Source organism: Manduca sexta, chromosome 24, assembly GCF_014839805.1.
Source record: "Manduca sexta isolate Smith_Timp_Sample1 chromosome 24, JHU_Msex_v1.0, whole genome shotgun sequence".
NCBI classification, from domain to species: Eukaryota; Metazoa; Arthropoda; class Insecta; order Lepidoptera; family Sphingidae; genus Manduca; species Manduca sexta.
In genome coordinates, this window is record NC_051138.1 from 3,792,772 (window position 1) to 3,807,662 (window position 14,891).

Sequence of the window (14,891 nt, forward strand, 5' to 3'; positions counted from 1 at the left end):
CGAAGCCGGCTGGAATTGGTTTATATGAATCCTTTTTCACTGCAGGTTAACGTGTTATTAGATTACAATAAACTTCAAGGTGGAGGATGTAGTAGTTTATAATAGTTAATCGTATAACCTTTAAGCTTAGCACGAGGCTTTGAGTGCAATTGCGTGGTTAATTTAAAACTATGTAAGCGTAGATCCATTTAATATTCGTAGCAAATTTTTTTCTCTTTATTGAAGGTGACATTTTTCCAAAGTATGATTTTCGTATCGAAACTTAACCTAAAAGTACAAAAATATATTCATATTTTTATACGGAACAGCGCATACACCAATTTAAATAATAATTCCGCTTAATAGGTGTGTAGATCATGTTTATGATACGCTGTTTGCGTACCATCCTTGTTGCACTCGACGCTGAAAATTCGGCGTTTGCGATCTCTATAGTATTAGGATGTTTTAATAAAATACAGTATCATTAGAGATCTTGCTATATAATAAACAACAGCAAATAGCCAGAACTTTAAATTGCGAGTTACTATAAAAATCATAAATAGCTTTGTAGGATTACGCAGTTGTGAAGTTAAAATCTGTTTAAAACTAACAAATCCGTTGAATAGTTCGGCGATGTGAATACACTCGCATAGTTTTTACAAACGTATACGGTGGATAATTCCGTGAATAATTATCACGAAATTGATATTTATTTCAAGATACTAAGGCGTTAAAATGAAATGGTGAGTATCCTTAAAATCATCTTATACAATAATGTCGTTCGAGACATGTGTCTACTCTGTTCCTTGTGCACGATGTATTTTAAATCATCAATGTCCTAATTATATGGTGTCCAAGCTTAAGACTGCAACATTCATATTATTATATATATATCTCTAAAATTTGAGAGTCCGTCTGGGTATGTAGTAGGTACCACCGCAGTGTCTATTTCCGACGCCAAGCAGTAGTGTGTAGTCACTGTTGTGTTCCGGTTTGAAGAATATTGTAGCTAGTGTAACTACTGGACATAATTACAAGACTTAACAACTCAGGTCTCAGGATGGCGAGCGCAGTGGAATATCAAACATTGTTTTGTAATCAAGGTATTGGATGGTGTTTCTACTTTTTATCGGCAGTCGTATTACTTACCATTAAGCTAACGGCAAGGTCGTCTCGTCATTCAAAGCAATAAAAAAAAATGTCAAAGATTTGTAAAAACGATCACTTCAAAAATTGTCGGCTAATTAAAATGCAAATTTACAACCGGAGACATTTTACAGCAAAAATAATATTCTTTTTCGTTTACAGGGACCTTATTCTGCATGATAGTGTAAACGCGTAACGCGGCCGTGTCATGTTATCTTCGAGAAATGTGCGTGGAATGGTATTCTGAAAGCCAAATTTCTATAGTCCTAAACATGACGCGTTGTGTTCCGTGCTTGTTACGCACTGTTAACATAACGTGCGGGATAGAGAATAAGGCCCCAGTATTTTAAAAACTCTACACCGCGTTTGTTTGCGAGATGAAAAACGAAAACAGTTTTTGTATGAATATTAGTTCAATTCAACGGCCACAAAAAAATATTGTATCGCCAGCCAGTGTGTATAATTCAATTTGTTACGTATTTGTGCGCTTATTTTAAAAATATTAGTTTCGTGTTTATATTTCATATCATGTCAGATGCACGTCGGTGCCCAATTTATATTAGAGTTTGATGTTATTCTGAAGTTATGATAGTTATATTAAATCTTTTAGAGCCTACAACTAGAGTAAATGCCGTAATAACACATAAATGTATAACCCGGCCAAATACAAAAGTAACACTTTAATCTATGCTCCCAAATATTGGTAATAAAATGAGTATTATCTACATAAGCTGTTTAATAAGATATTTGTAAAATTAAATTTACCTGAAATTTGGAACACAAGCCCATAATACTCTTTTTTAACTTCTGAAGATAGAAATAGATCTAATATTCTCAGAGGCAAAAATATTTCCTAGTAAAAAGAAATCGTGTGATTTTAATTCAAAGAACTGTGTTCTTGTGGCTGCTGATCGATTTCCACGACATTGGCAGCTACCGAGAAATATAGAATTAGAACGCGAATGCAATTCTATTGAAAGTATTATTTAACACAATTGTAGAATGATTTTATTCCGCAGCAACTTATATAGAAATAAATATATACTTACATTATAAAATAGAGACTATTTAAAATCAGATAGATATTAAATTATCATATATTTTTTTAAATATACAGTGAAAAATGTATTTTATTTTTTTTTATAGTCAGGATTTTCGAATTATTTAGATATGCTATTACCAACATTTTAATTTGACAGGATTTCCAAAATCAGAGAACTAGGCCATCAACTTGAGCCGTCCTCCATATTGAATGACGTCAATTAGCTAACTAAAGGTGTAGGCAAAATATCATCTCAATCGGTTGAGGATTACTCAGTAGTAATCCTATATTTGGACAATGATACATAATTACATACATCAAACATTGTAAGTTAAGTTAATAAAAGCTTGTAAAAATATGACAATTGCACAATTTATGAGGAAACAAGCATATGCATCAAATCAAATTTATTAAACCCTTTATAGAATAAACACATTTCATAAATAACGTTTCTAGAACAGCGCTGTTGTTGCACCGCGATATATCAAATGGTTCCGTTCCACACTCAGAGCGCCGGATATCCGCGAGTGAACTCCCAGGCTACGGCTAGTATTAACTAACTTCAACATTTCCTCCATAATATTTGAATATAAACAATAATGCGTCGGAACATGCTAACTTATAGCAATTTACTAAACGACGATGAAGAAAAATATTTTTAATAAGAAACTTAATTCTTGTTTCTGTGTAAAAAATTTAATAAAGTTTAATAGTGGGTACTAATATACAACTCTCGGTGAAATATTCGTTCTACCTCGGAAAATACCTTTTTAAGCGGCGAATGGTGTAGAGAAATAAATAGCAAACGCGAAACGAAGTTGGGCGAGTGTTGTGAAAAGTGTTCGGTGAGGGAACATAAATATTTTTTATGCAAAGGTGGGTCGGACTTGTACGTGAACCGTATAAAAGAAAAGGAAGTAGTAATACGTATTGATAGATAGTAAGCGATAAGACCTTTAAAATCTAAGGTCACAGAACCCCTGATGACCTACTTAGATTTAAAATCCTCATTAATTGTTTCATGGAAAAATATGAAGAATAACCTTTGAGTCAATTGCAAAAAATCACTAAATATAAGAAATTGAATAATAAAAGAACTCACAACACGATGGGCCATTTTAAGAACCGGGCTATCTACAGTCACACTACTTTAGTATATTTTGATTTCAAAATACAGGTAAACAATAAAAACAAAAATCACCACAGGTAATATCGAGCTACAATAACCAAACATCAATGGTAAAAGTTTCGTGTACGAACAAAACAATGGCTCGAATAATCGTAGCCTTAGGTGAAATTTGTGTTCGGACTCCGGAGAAATAAGGAAACATCGAATGAGACCGTTATGCGGTCATCATGTTACATCCAATATTCTAAACAAACCGTTTTTGCTTAGATATGTATGGGTTTTCTATGGACACGAGAATTTGTTCCTACGCTATTAATTTTGAGGATGAGGAAAAGTGGGAGTGAAACGAACTTCCGAGACGGATGTCTGCAGGTTAAAATTCCCAGGGAACGTATCTATAACTTCTCTAGAGTTATGTGTATATTCTTTGTAAATTATCGCTGGCTTTTACCATGAAGGAAAACATCGTGAGGGAATCTGCATACATGAGGATTTTTTTTTTTAAGAATGAGGGTATGTGAAGTCTGTTAATCTGCATTACGCCAGCGTGGCGACTAAGGCTTATCCCTCTTAGTAGTGGAGAAGGCAGTGCCCATCAGTGGGCCAGTCTATAATACAGGGCTAATAATATATATGAGGAAACGTATTTATAATGTTGTGATGGAAAATATGGTTTGGTATATTGTTAAGGATGTCACGACGCAAGATGAATAGACCGCGACCTGGATAAAAAGACTGGCAATTATAATGGTAACACAAAAATATGATTAATTATTAAGCTATTGTTAAAAAAAGGTATTTGGGTAAATATCCATTGAATCCATTGACCCAGGTAACATGTCATTAGATGTAGAAGCGTTAATTTTGCATGTGAGATTTTTATGTAATGCAGATTAGGGATAAGGCTTTTTTGAGTATTTATTCAATCGCACATACGGATAGTAATTTATTAAAACTACATTCTACTTTAACTGAAACACTAAGACTAAACACAGCACTACCATTCCATTTAATGATACGAAGAATCCCCACAAAAACTACAACCAAAACCCCGTTGCAGCGCATTATGGTAAGCAGAATTCTATTTTAAAATTGTAATAACCTCATTGTTACACAGAATGGACTCGAGACTCGAGCCAGCCTCCGGAACAGTGCTCACAATATTTGAGACACTAGAGTAGGTACGTGAAATTGTGGCACTCGTCCACTGGAGTGCACTACTGAATCGAGTCTCAACTGGAGCCTACTTCACACCGTGTCAAGTTAAAATGGAATGAATGCACAATCATTTAAAATTCGAAATGATTTATTTCTGATTATGGTGTTTTAATTTTAACGTTGTTTTTTTCTCTTCATATTAAGTGTATTTTATTCGTCGTTACGTTTTATAGAATTACTGATTCTACGTCTGTATATATTTTTGCTGCTCTTCATAACTAGTTTCTTATTTCAAGTCAAATAGATGTTTCGATATTTTACATTAACTGCCTGTGTTATGTCAACAGCAAGTAAGACGCTTCCCTAACTTTAACACGCCTAGGTAACCGCCCACCAAGTTAGCCAAATTGGGATTATTGGGCGGCAAGATTTAGATTAGTGAGTGGTTTGTGCCAACGTTTTCAAACTTCTCAAATAGTTTTATGACTTGTAATTCGATTAAACTTCTTGTTCTATAGCTATCTACATGAATATCTATAAAATATGATAATCTGATTCGCCATTTTAGGCGAGTTCCTGCAAGTTCCACCCAAAAACAAGATTTACATATGTTACGTGGGCTAACTTATCTCCAACTTCCTAAAACAAAACGGTGACAAGATGTTCAACTCATACAAATGAGCTTCTGAATGTAATTATACTTCGAATGAGATTTGAAATCTTTATAGCTAACTTTATGGCTGTCATCCTTCTGTAGGTTGTTTGAATTTATCGGGGACGTAGAGGAAACGTAGTGCTCGGGATGGTGACGAGGGTCGCATCCCATCGCGTCAAACAAACTCATAATGAAGCACGTTTTGTACCAAATGGTAAAGTTTAATTTGTTCTAATGTCACTCGGATTCGTTTGATTGTGACAATATGATTTTGATGTCAAACAATTGGAATTGAACAAAGAGTTTTGAGATTCTATACAGCCGGGTACTGGGAAGATCGACATACAACAATTTTGCGCTTATGTGATGGTTACTCAATCTACCGCGAAATAGAAAACATTAAAGTAAAATACTTTATATTTTTTCCATATCATGATTTGCACCTTTTTAATGCGAATATTAGCATATTTTCTATGAATATATTGTTTTTGCAATAATATCTATGGGCCACCCTATTGTCTAAAATTGGAATGCCTACGCACCTTTCTTTCAATGCAAGAAAGAGAAGGCCAGAGCCTCACCAAGTTAACCTAACTAATATTGTAGCATGATGAGTTTTTTTATTTGTTACGTCTTCCCGCCTTTACTTCTCAAACCAGTAATCTTGAAATTTTGTATATACATTGTCTGGGGTATAGAAGAACATACGGTACCTTTAATCCAAAAAAATAGTGTTGCCAAAGTATAGAAATTGATTGACAAAATCTACATTAACGCTCCTCTTTACATGTTGTCACGCTTCCATAAGAGGGCACTACCCCAATTGGAAAAGCGATGATCTACAAGTTGTTGAAATTAAAAAAAAAGGCACAATAAACGATATTTTATTAATAGAACCTCCATATCGCAGCATGGCTGTGTGTAAATTTTTAATGACATGAAAAATAAACATCTTTATTAATATTAACGAAGTACGCAGCGATGTTCGTACGCACAATACTAAGGATATTTTCCTTGTAAACGAAATAAGGATAATTTAAAAAGGTTCGGGAAAGCGAAAGGAGGTAGAGTGCTTACTTCATGAATAAAGTATTTAAGGATCGCAATAAACGCAGCGTAACGTAAACTTGGGATACTGAAAATTTCAAGAGAAATTTAACTTCAAAATGTAAGTAATAATGGTCATCGGGTGCAAGAATATTTTCACGATTTGCTTCTTGAATAAATTGCTAGACCGATTCCGACCGTATAAAAGTAAGTTAATAATACTAAAAAACAAGTAAGAAAATAGTTGATTTATCTCTAAAAACCGAAATTGACAATAAACATTCAATACTAGCCAATTAAGGCAAATTGAAATCACTAGACCACTTCAATTAAAGCAATACAATGTATTTGAAACATAATTACCAACTGTGAACTCAGGTTTACTTTTACTACTTTGAAATTAAAGATTAAAGCAAGAAAAAGTTAAAACAACACTGACCAGTGAAGTGCTCCGGAGCAGGCGCCGTTAATTGCTACCACTAGTCGTTTAATTAAGATCAAGTTTAAAAAAAAAGAAACCTCCCGCAGCGTGGAAGGAAGAAAGGATCGAGTTACAACGGTATTCCTGGAAAAATAAACCAAATATATTTTGTTCTATTAGTGTTTTCGCCGTTAAGTATAGAGTAGGTAGTCTTCCTGGATTTTTTTGAAAAAAATCGATTTCATACACATTTCAGCTTGAATTTATGACTAATTAAACTACCTTTTAAACATAAAAATGACGTATGCTTAATTTGTTTAGCTTCTTTATACGTCACAACTTTTTCTCTCTTCAGGGGTACTCAGGAAAGTACCACATTTCGCCAGCAATGTTAAGTCTATGCCTATTTAGAAATAGATATTCAACTAAATCAAAATATTTCAGTCACGGCTGAGTACGTGAACAGGGATTGCTGACCGCGAATACCTATTGAAAGTAAGTGAACAATTCAATTACACCACCGGAACGGCACGACGTGCAGCCCCGGATTTTTGTACCGTCTGCCACGCTCGGGAGATAGCCAAGGGAGCTCTAGACCTTGCATACAAATTGAACGCGTAAATGAGATAACACACTGTTTACTTACACGGTCGGTGTTATAATAAAACCGGATAATGGGAGTTTCTGATACGGCAAATTGTTTTGGTAGGGAATGTTTAAAGCGCTATCATGAATTAAAATGTATTAGTGAATAGGGGTGTGTTTCGTGTTTATTACACACGAGAGTCGATGGAATTGTTATTAGGAGATTGATTATTTGCTAAAACATCACATGTACTTATGATAAGATTAAAGTGTGTCTATGTGATTTATTAAATATACCATTGTACCTACTTCCTAAGCATATTTATTTATCTCATTTTACGGTATATAATAATATATTTTGCATATGAATGTAGCGTCATGAAAACAAACTGGCTTTTGTAATACTATATGGTAAGGTAGCATTAATAGCAAGTATCATGTAACCAATTCTTATGTTTGCAACTCTGTATGTCGTTCAATGTAATGCGAATAATACATGCTTGTTTACAATGAAAACGTGTGTTATTATAACTAAGAATATGTTTAATAATATGAAAAGTAGCTGCATTTTGATCAAAATACTGATATTTTTAAAAAGCATAATAAAAAACAGGAAAGTTTGTACCTTGCAATATAAACGCTATAAATAACGAAATAAGTTCCAAGTTTCAATCAATTAACAATATATAAGGAGTGTACGGGATAATATTCTCCAATATATCATGCTCGCGAGTTTTTAAGGCGGAAAATTGAACAGTGCCCCAGGGATGCGAAACACGGAAGAACTATCATAAATAGTTCACTTAAACTGAGTTACGAACAAAAACAATAAGAGAAGCATAAAACGTGTGCCAAGAAAAATATAAAGAAACTGAACACTGCTATATGTACCCTCTAGGTAGAGATAAGAAAGAAGAATCATTAGTGAACGTTGATTTCGTATCATGATTTAGCAAGAGCATTTCAAAATCAGACGTATATAAATCTAAACCGGGGATAATCATTTGCATCCAAAAGACGCACAATCAAATAATTAGATTTTTACTAAGAGCTACAATGTAAATAAGGTTTTTTTTATAGTATCAAGTCACGGATACTCAGCATTCTAGTTTAATCCAGAACGAACTAATTTGATGGTGAAGTAGAGCCGCGTGCAACTGTTTTTTTCCGCATGAACGGACTTGCTTGACAGGAGTTGTAATAATGTCAATGTATCAGAGAAAATCGATGTGGAGTATCAATACCTATTTGTTTATTTAATTCTTTATAGTAAACATGTACATAAGAAAAAAAGGAATAGTATATCCACTTATAAATGCAGTATTAGCGGTCTTATCGATCGAGGCAATATCAGACCAACATACGGCATGGAGATTGAAGACTGAAGAAGAAAGGGCAGTTGTGGTGTACACTATACGTTTAGTATTTCGTGAGGTATGTCGGGTTGGTAGCTACCACCTAACCAACTCATTCCTTCTGTTAATCAAGATCTCCTATAATTATTCACAGCGTATTCACAGCGTTGCGGACCAACTGACCCACTAACCTTTTGAAGACCTAAAATATTTGCAAACTTCAATATTCGTCCCTCGATACTAACATGGATTGATTACGAAACGTGTGACCATTTACACGCACCCCGGGACAAAGTTAATTAAAAACCACCCGGGCTTTTAACGGTCTCATTCGACGCTTCCAGCCAATATCCTGTTAATATAACGCTGGGTTTTGGACGATTTTGTTGGTATTGCCAATATTCCACAAGGAAATTGAATTACTGTAGATTTGGAACGGGCCGTTTTTATTTTCGTCAGGCTGATTTTTAGCTTTACGATTTTCTATACTGTTTTATCTGTCTATATATTGAAGATTTATTATGGAATTTATTTGAGTTATCAATGTAGCGTTGATTGTTGTATCGCACGCACACACTCGCGTCTTTTTTTACGTGCACGGTAATGTGGCCCCACTGCAACCGATGGTAAGTAGAGTGGTGCTCTATGGGATGTCGAAAGATGAGAGATAATTACCACTTTTTTTTTTTTTGGTTTCGCGGAGAAAGTCCCTTATTACCGCCCAGCCTTCGTGGGGGGCGACTGAGCGGTTATGCTGGAGTAACCGTGCCTTACGGCCCGGCGTTGAGCCGCCCGGATTTGATGACGACCTTCGGGCGACCGCCGGGCCGAGTCTCTAACCCGAGTACAACTAACCTATGCACGGCCTACCAGCTAAAACTCCGCGGTGGCCCTCTTCGGCGCATTAGGGACGACTGCGGGCTTCCTCTGATGGAAGTGTCTAAGTATTCGTCCGCAGCCGCCCCTGCGCGGTGCCGCCTTGCGGCCCGTCTCCTATGGGGGGGGGGCTCAGAAGCCCCACGCACCGAAAAGATGCCTCGGCGTCTACGGCAGCATGAGGCCAACTACACACTGCCGTCCATCCCGGGGTCAACCGAAAATGTGCAAGGATGCACAAAATGCACTAGGGCGGACAGCCCCCTGCTGCCCGCCGACGACCCCCTTCGTGGCCCCTATTAGTCGCCTCTTACGACAGGCAGGGGATACCGTGGTGGAATTCTTCAAACGCCCCCATTCCACAGGGCGGGGAGATAATTACCACTTGGCAGTCGAAATAATTTAAGCCAATACGAATATTGTAAGCGAAATAGAATATTTCAAGAAACTATGCCATAAATGAGTTTATGGCAAGAATCAAGATACAGTTCATAACATAAACGTAAGCCCACATCTTTATATCATAATGGTTGGTAAAATTGAAACACATATCCATGGTTCGTTGTGCTTACTTTCATCTTCTGATATAAGATTAGAGATAGACTGCCATAACGAAAAGAAACAACAACATTGGACAGATACGTCCCACCTTAGAATTAAATTGGTATTCAAATTAAAAATTGAATAAATCCGTAATAAATAATAGTTTTGTGGACAAAAACTTTTTAATACAGATAGGTATCTAAATGAGCAAATATAACATTGATTGGACATACGTGGGCCAAATGGCTGATAAAATTAATTATATTGCCGTGGCATTAGTAGTGATGACGTTTACCCAAATGTTAATTATCAATAGGCGACTAACTAACCGCAAATGATGGTCCTGTGATAGGCAAACAACCTGCACTAAATTCAAGCCCAAGCGTGAATGTGTGTTCGGTTTATAGAACCGAAACCGAATAGATTCCGCTAATTTCATTCTTCGGCTACTTTTAAAGTATAATAAAAAGCAAATATAATAGAGTGAGGTAAATACAAACTTTTGTTTCTTCTTATTTGAATATTAAATTGATTAAAAATACCGAATACTACAGACTCGCCTCCTGGGATCATGGGACGAAATGCACTCGGCGGAAAGTGGGTGCAACAATTGTGCCTCTGCCTACGCCTTCGGGAATGAAGGTGTGTTAATTCTAAAACTTAACTCAAAATGAACCAAAATCTTGAAAAGTTATATCGATGAAATAAGAATGACAATATCAAGATTGTGTATAACAAAAATTCTCCGAAATAACATTTTTCGGCAGTGAAACCGAAAAATTTATTTCGTATCCAACACTAGTGACCATATTTTCGGCATAGTAATATCGGTTTTTGTTGCGCTGTATTAAATGCTGCCGGATTATGTTTGATGATTAACTGAGGCTAGAATTATACAACAGGTATTTTGAATTAATAGAAACTGTGTACTGAACTGATTTGAAATTGCGGTAATTATTTAACTGGAAAATTAATTAACATCGTCACAAGGTTTTAATTGAATAAATAATAGTACGAAAGCGTTTGAATTAGAAATGTGTTACATATGAAATTCTGTAATTATTTTCCAAGCTGATAAAACAGTTTGTTACAATATAGTTCAAATACGAAATTCCGAAGGCACTTTCGAAACTGGCAAAGATAAAGACGTTAATGTATACAAAAATCGGAAACTTACTGATGAAAAGAAACTCTTCGTAAACAAGAAGTTGGCCGGTGCACTCTAGTCCGTAAGCCATCCTAATAACGCTCATAACACGAGATAAAAGTTTCACTAAGGGTTTGTTTAAAGTTCTCCGAGACTTGCCCACGGGACGCCGATTACTTACAACTTCCTTTAACTTTGCCGTTCAACATTTACTTTGGATTCAAGTGCTTCTTTAAACGATATTGTATATTTCCGCGGAAGTATTCGGAGTATACACTAGTTGCTTTGTATTTTATAACAGAAGACTGATTCTGATATAAACACATAGTTAGAGATATTGTAGATGCATTGTTCAAGGAACAGGTGGTATTTTCAACAATATTATAGACCGTAGGAAACGTACCTGCAATAGTGTTACTTTATGTTGTTTTTTTGTTAGATAATGATATCAAATATGTATATTTTAGCTACACAAATATTTTTTACAAACCAGCTTTGCTAAGTAGAGTATGGTAGTGATAAATTTAGAAAGAGAAAACATTTTCAACTAGTAAAAAAAAACCTTTAAATATGTTAAAGAATGCAGATTTAAATCCGTTTAAAGAAAGCCATTTGCTAATTTACCATCTCTAAGTAACCTTCGACGACAATAAAAACAATCCGTTAAAAATATATTTTTGAATTGTGTTTCACTTCATATCCTCTTCTTATATCTTAAGACACAAGTGAAACAAATAGCCTACGATTTTTGCCGAAAAACAATTTGACGTTCAGAAAGTTGCTTTAAGCCAAACAAGAAAACTAAGTTGACGAAATTCACTTTGTTGCGGCTGAGGATTGCGCTGGATTTGTGCCTGATGTATCGCAGATCTTCCCTTTTATCTTACAAATTTCGTGTATAAAACAAACATTATTAAAATATCAACGCGGGAAGTAATTTTACTTATTATAAGTATGTTCTTCTATACGCATTTATTTTTCAAAACTACTAGTCTAATTTTTCTTAAACTTCATTCATGTCAGGATTTCAAGCACTTTTGCTCATTGGATTTTATGGTCACGCAGACGAACAATATATTTTAAAATTAAATTGGTTTTATTGCTAAGAAATAATATAAAAATTTATAAACACTTACCGTCTGTTATAAATGGGTATATGGCGCGTAGCTCCGCCTCGTACGTTTCTAAGGAGACGGCGGGAGCTATGCGGGGAAGATAGTCGTCCTCCGGAGACCTTTCCGATCCATAGCCCTGGTCAAACCCAGGGTCTTGCAACTTCCACACCGGCTCCGCTTCTGAACCTTAAAAGAAAGACAACGAAATAATTTTGTAAATATTTTATCATATTTGAACCTCTTTATTCGAAAGCTCTTAATTCAACTAATATAAAAAAAAAAAACAAATTTAAATTTCGTGATATTGGAACACCTAAATTATAACCCAGCAACTAACCTACCGTGAAACCACATGTATTTATTATATCGACCTATATTAGCTACTAGCTTTTGCTCGCGGCTCCGCCCGCGTCATAAAGTTTTTCAGGCTAAAGTTTTCCGTTATAAAAATAGTAGTTTCCCGGGAGCCTATGTTCTTCCCAGGGTCTCAAACTGTCTCCATACCAAATTTCATCTTAATACGTTAGGTAGTTTTGAGTTTAACACGTTAAGGCAGACAGATGCAGCGGGGACTTTGTTATATTATTTAGAACTTTTAAGTGAAACAATCCCGTCATACATCATTGTTGCATAACTTTAACCGTTTACGCAGCGCAGGCAACGGAAGCTCTCAAAACTCATAATTTTCCCCGTTTTTGCAACATGTTTCATTACTGCTCCGCTCCTATTAGTTATAGCATGATGATATATAGCCTATAGCACTCCAGGAACAAAGGGCTATCCAACGCAAAAAGATTTTTTCCGTTCAAACCGGTAGTTCCTGAGATTAGCCATTACTGCTCCGCTCCTATTGGTCATAGCGTGATGATATATAGCTTATAGCGGTCCACAAATAAAAGGCTATCCAACACAAAACGAATTTTTCAGTTGAAACCGGTAGTTCCTGAGATTAGCCATTACTGCTCCGCTCCTATTGGTCATAGCGTGATGATATATAACTTTGAGCACTCCACAAACAAAGGACTATTCAACACAAAAATATTTTTCAGTTCGAATCGGTAGTTCCTGAGATTAGCCATTACTGCTCCGCTCCTATTGAATATAGCGTGATGATATATAGCCTATAGCTCTCCACGAACAAAGTGCTATCCAACGCAAAAATAATTTTTCAGTTTGGACCGGTAGTTCCTGAGATTAGCCATTACTGCCCCGCTCCTATTGGGTATAGCGTGATGATATATAGCCTATAGCACTCCACGAATAAAGGGCTATCCAACGCAAAAAGAATTTTTCAGTTTGGACGGGTAGTTCCTGAGATTAGCCATTACTGCCCCGCTCCTATTGGGTATAGCGTGATGATATATAGCCTATAGCACTCCACGAACAAAGGGCTATCCAACGCAAAAAGAATTTTTCAGTTTGGACCGGTAGTTCCTGAGATTAGCGCGTTCAAACAAACAAACAAACAAACAAACAAACAAACAAACAAACAAACAAACAAACAAACAAACAAACAAACTCTTCAGCTTTATATAATAGTATAGATTGTGGGGAGCATGAACCAACCTACTCAAATACAAGTATCCGGAAATCTTCACAATTAGTATTTTAAGTCTACTAAAAACATTAAATTATGTAAATGTTATACAATAATCACATATAACACAGGCGTGTTCAATGTATTATGTATGAAGGAATGGCTGGTAAAATATCGGTTCGCGTGCTTTAGATAAGTTTGCCGGAGAATGTACGCTTGACGTAATTTACGGCCTACGGATAGTTTCCGTTGGCACACTACCCTAATAACAGGATAGGAAGCGGAACGTCCCCACTAATCCTAAATGATATAGGTCTAGGTCTAATATTAATTTCAGTGCTATTAATATTTTGAATGGTTAGATATGACAGCTTTGAGGACAGGGCGATCAAGATGTTTTAGTTAATAGTTATGTAAGTTTGCTTTGTCAAATTATTATATATAGATTTTACTTGCGACTTCAACCCCGTGAAGGACTTTTCTAGAATAAAAATTCTATGTCCTTTCCAGTATCTCAAAATATCATCATACCAAATTCGTTCGGTCGTTTCGGGTTTAACGGGTTCAGACAGACAGACACGGCGCGGGGTTTTGTTTTATAATATGTAGGTAAAGATAAATATGCATTTATAGTAAAAAAAATGTTAAAGTGTCGAGTTCCCATACAATATTTTCTCTTATGGCAACCATATTATGATGATGAGAGGAAACTTAAGTGTAGCCGCTTAAGTTTGACATTATTAGATATTTGACATATACTCAAAATTTTATCGTATAAAAAATACACAGTGTGACACATATCAAACGCAAAATATCGCCATATTAATTTACATAGTTTGTAGGCCCGTGATTGTTCCACAATACGTTTTGATAAATATCAAAAGCCCGTACGAAACCATTCTATTGAAAATGGCACAATGCAGCCAATCACGGCGCAATAACTTGGCACGTATAATGCATTTATAAAATTCATAGTCACAAAGCGTTTGAACTAAATAAATCGTAATGATTTAAATATTTACACGAATATTAGCAATCGAAATGCAACTTTTTTTCGGATTGCCAGTCCAGCACGTAAGAATGAAGGATGCAGTCTACGAATCTTCGAAAATTAAAAAAAAATTAAAATCGCGGTTAAATCCGAAAAGTATTTCGA

At 35.6% G+C, this 14,891-nt stretch overlaps 1 protein-coding gene across 1 annotated transcript in view; it reads right to left on the minus strand.

Annotated features, from left to right (window-relative positions):
- Positions 1 to 12,384, minus strand: part of LOC115440632 (multiple PDZ domain protein) — a gene marked incomplete at its 5' end in the record, with an annotated part of 50,967 nt that extends 38,583 nt beyond the window's left edge. Inside the window, 1 exon segment of the mRNA XM_037442376.1 lies at positions 12,220 to 12,384. Within this exon segment, the coding sequence (XP_037298273.1) occupies positions 12,220 to 12,384 (165 nt within the window).
- Positions 12,385 to 14,891: the final 2,507 nt, after the last annotated feature.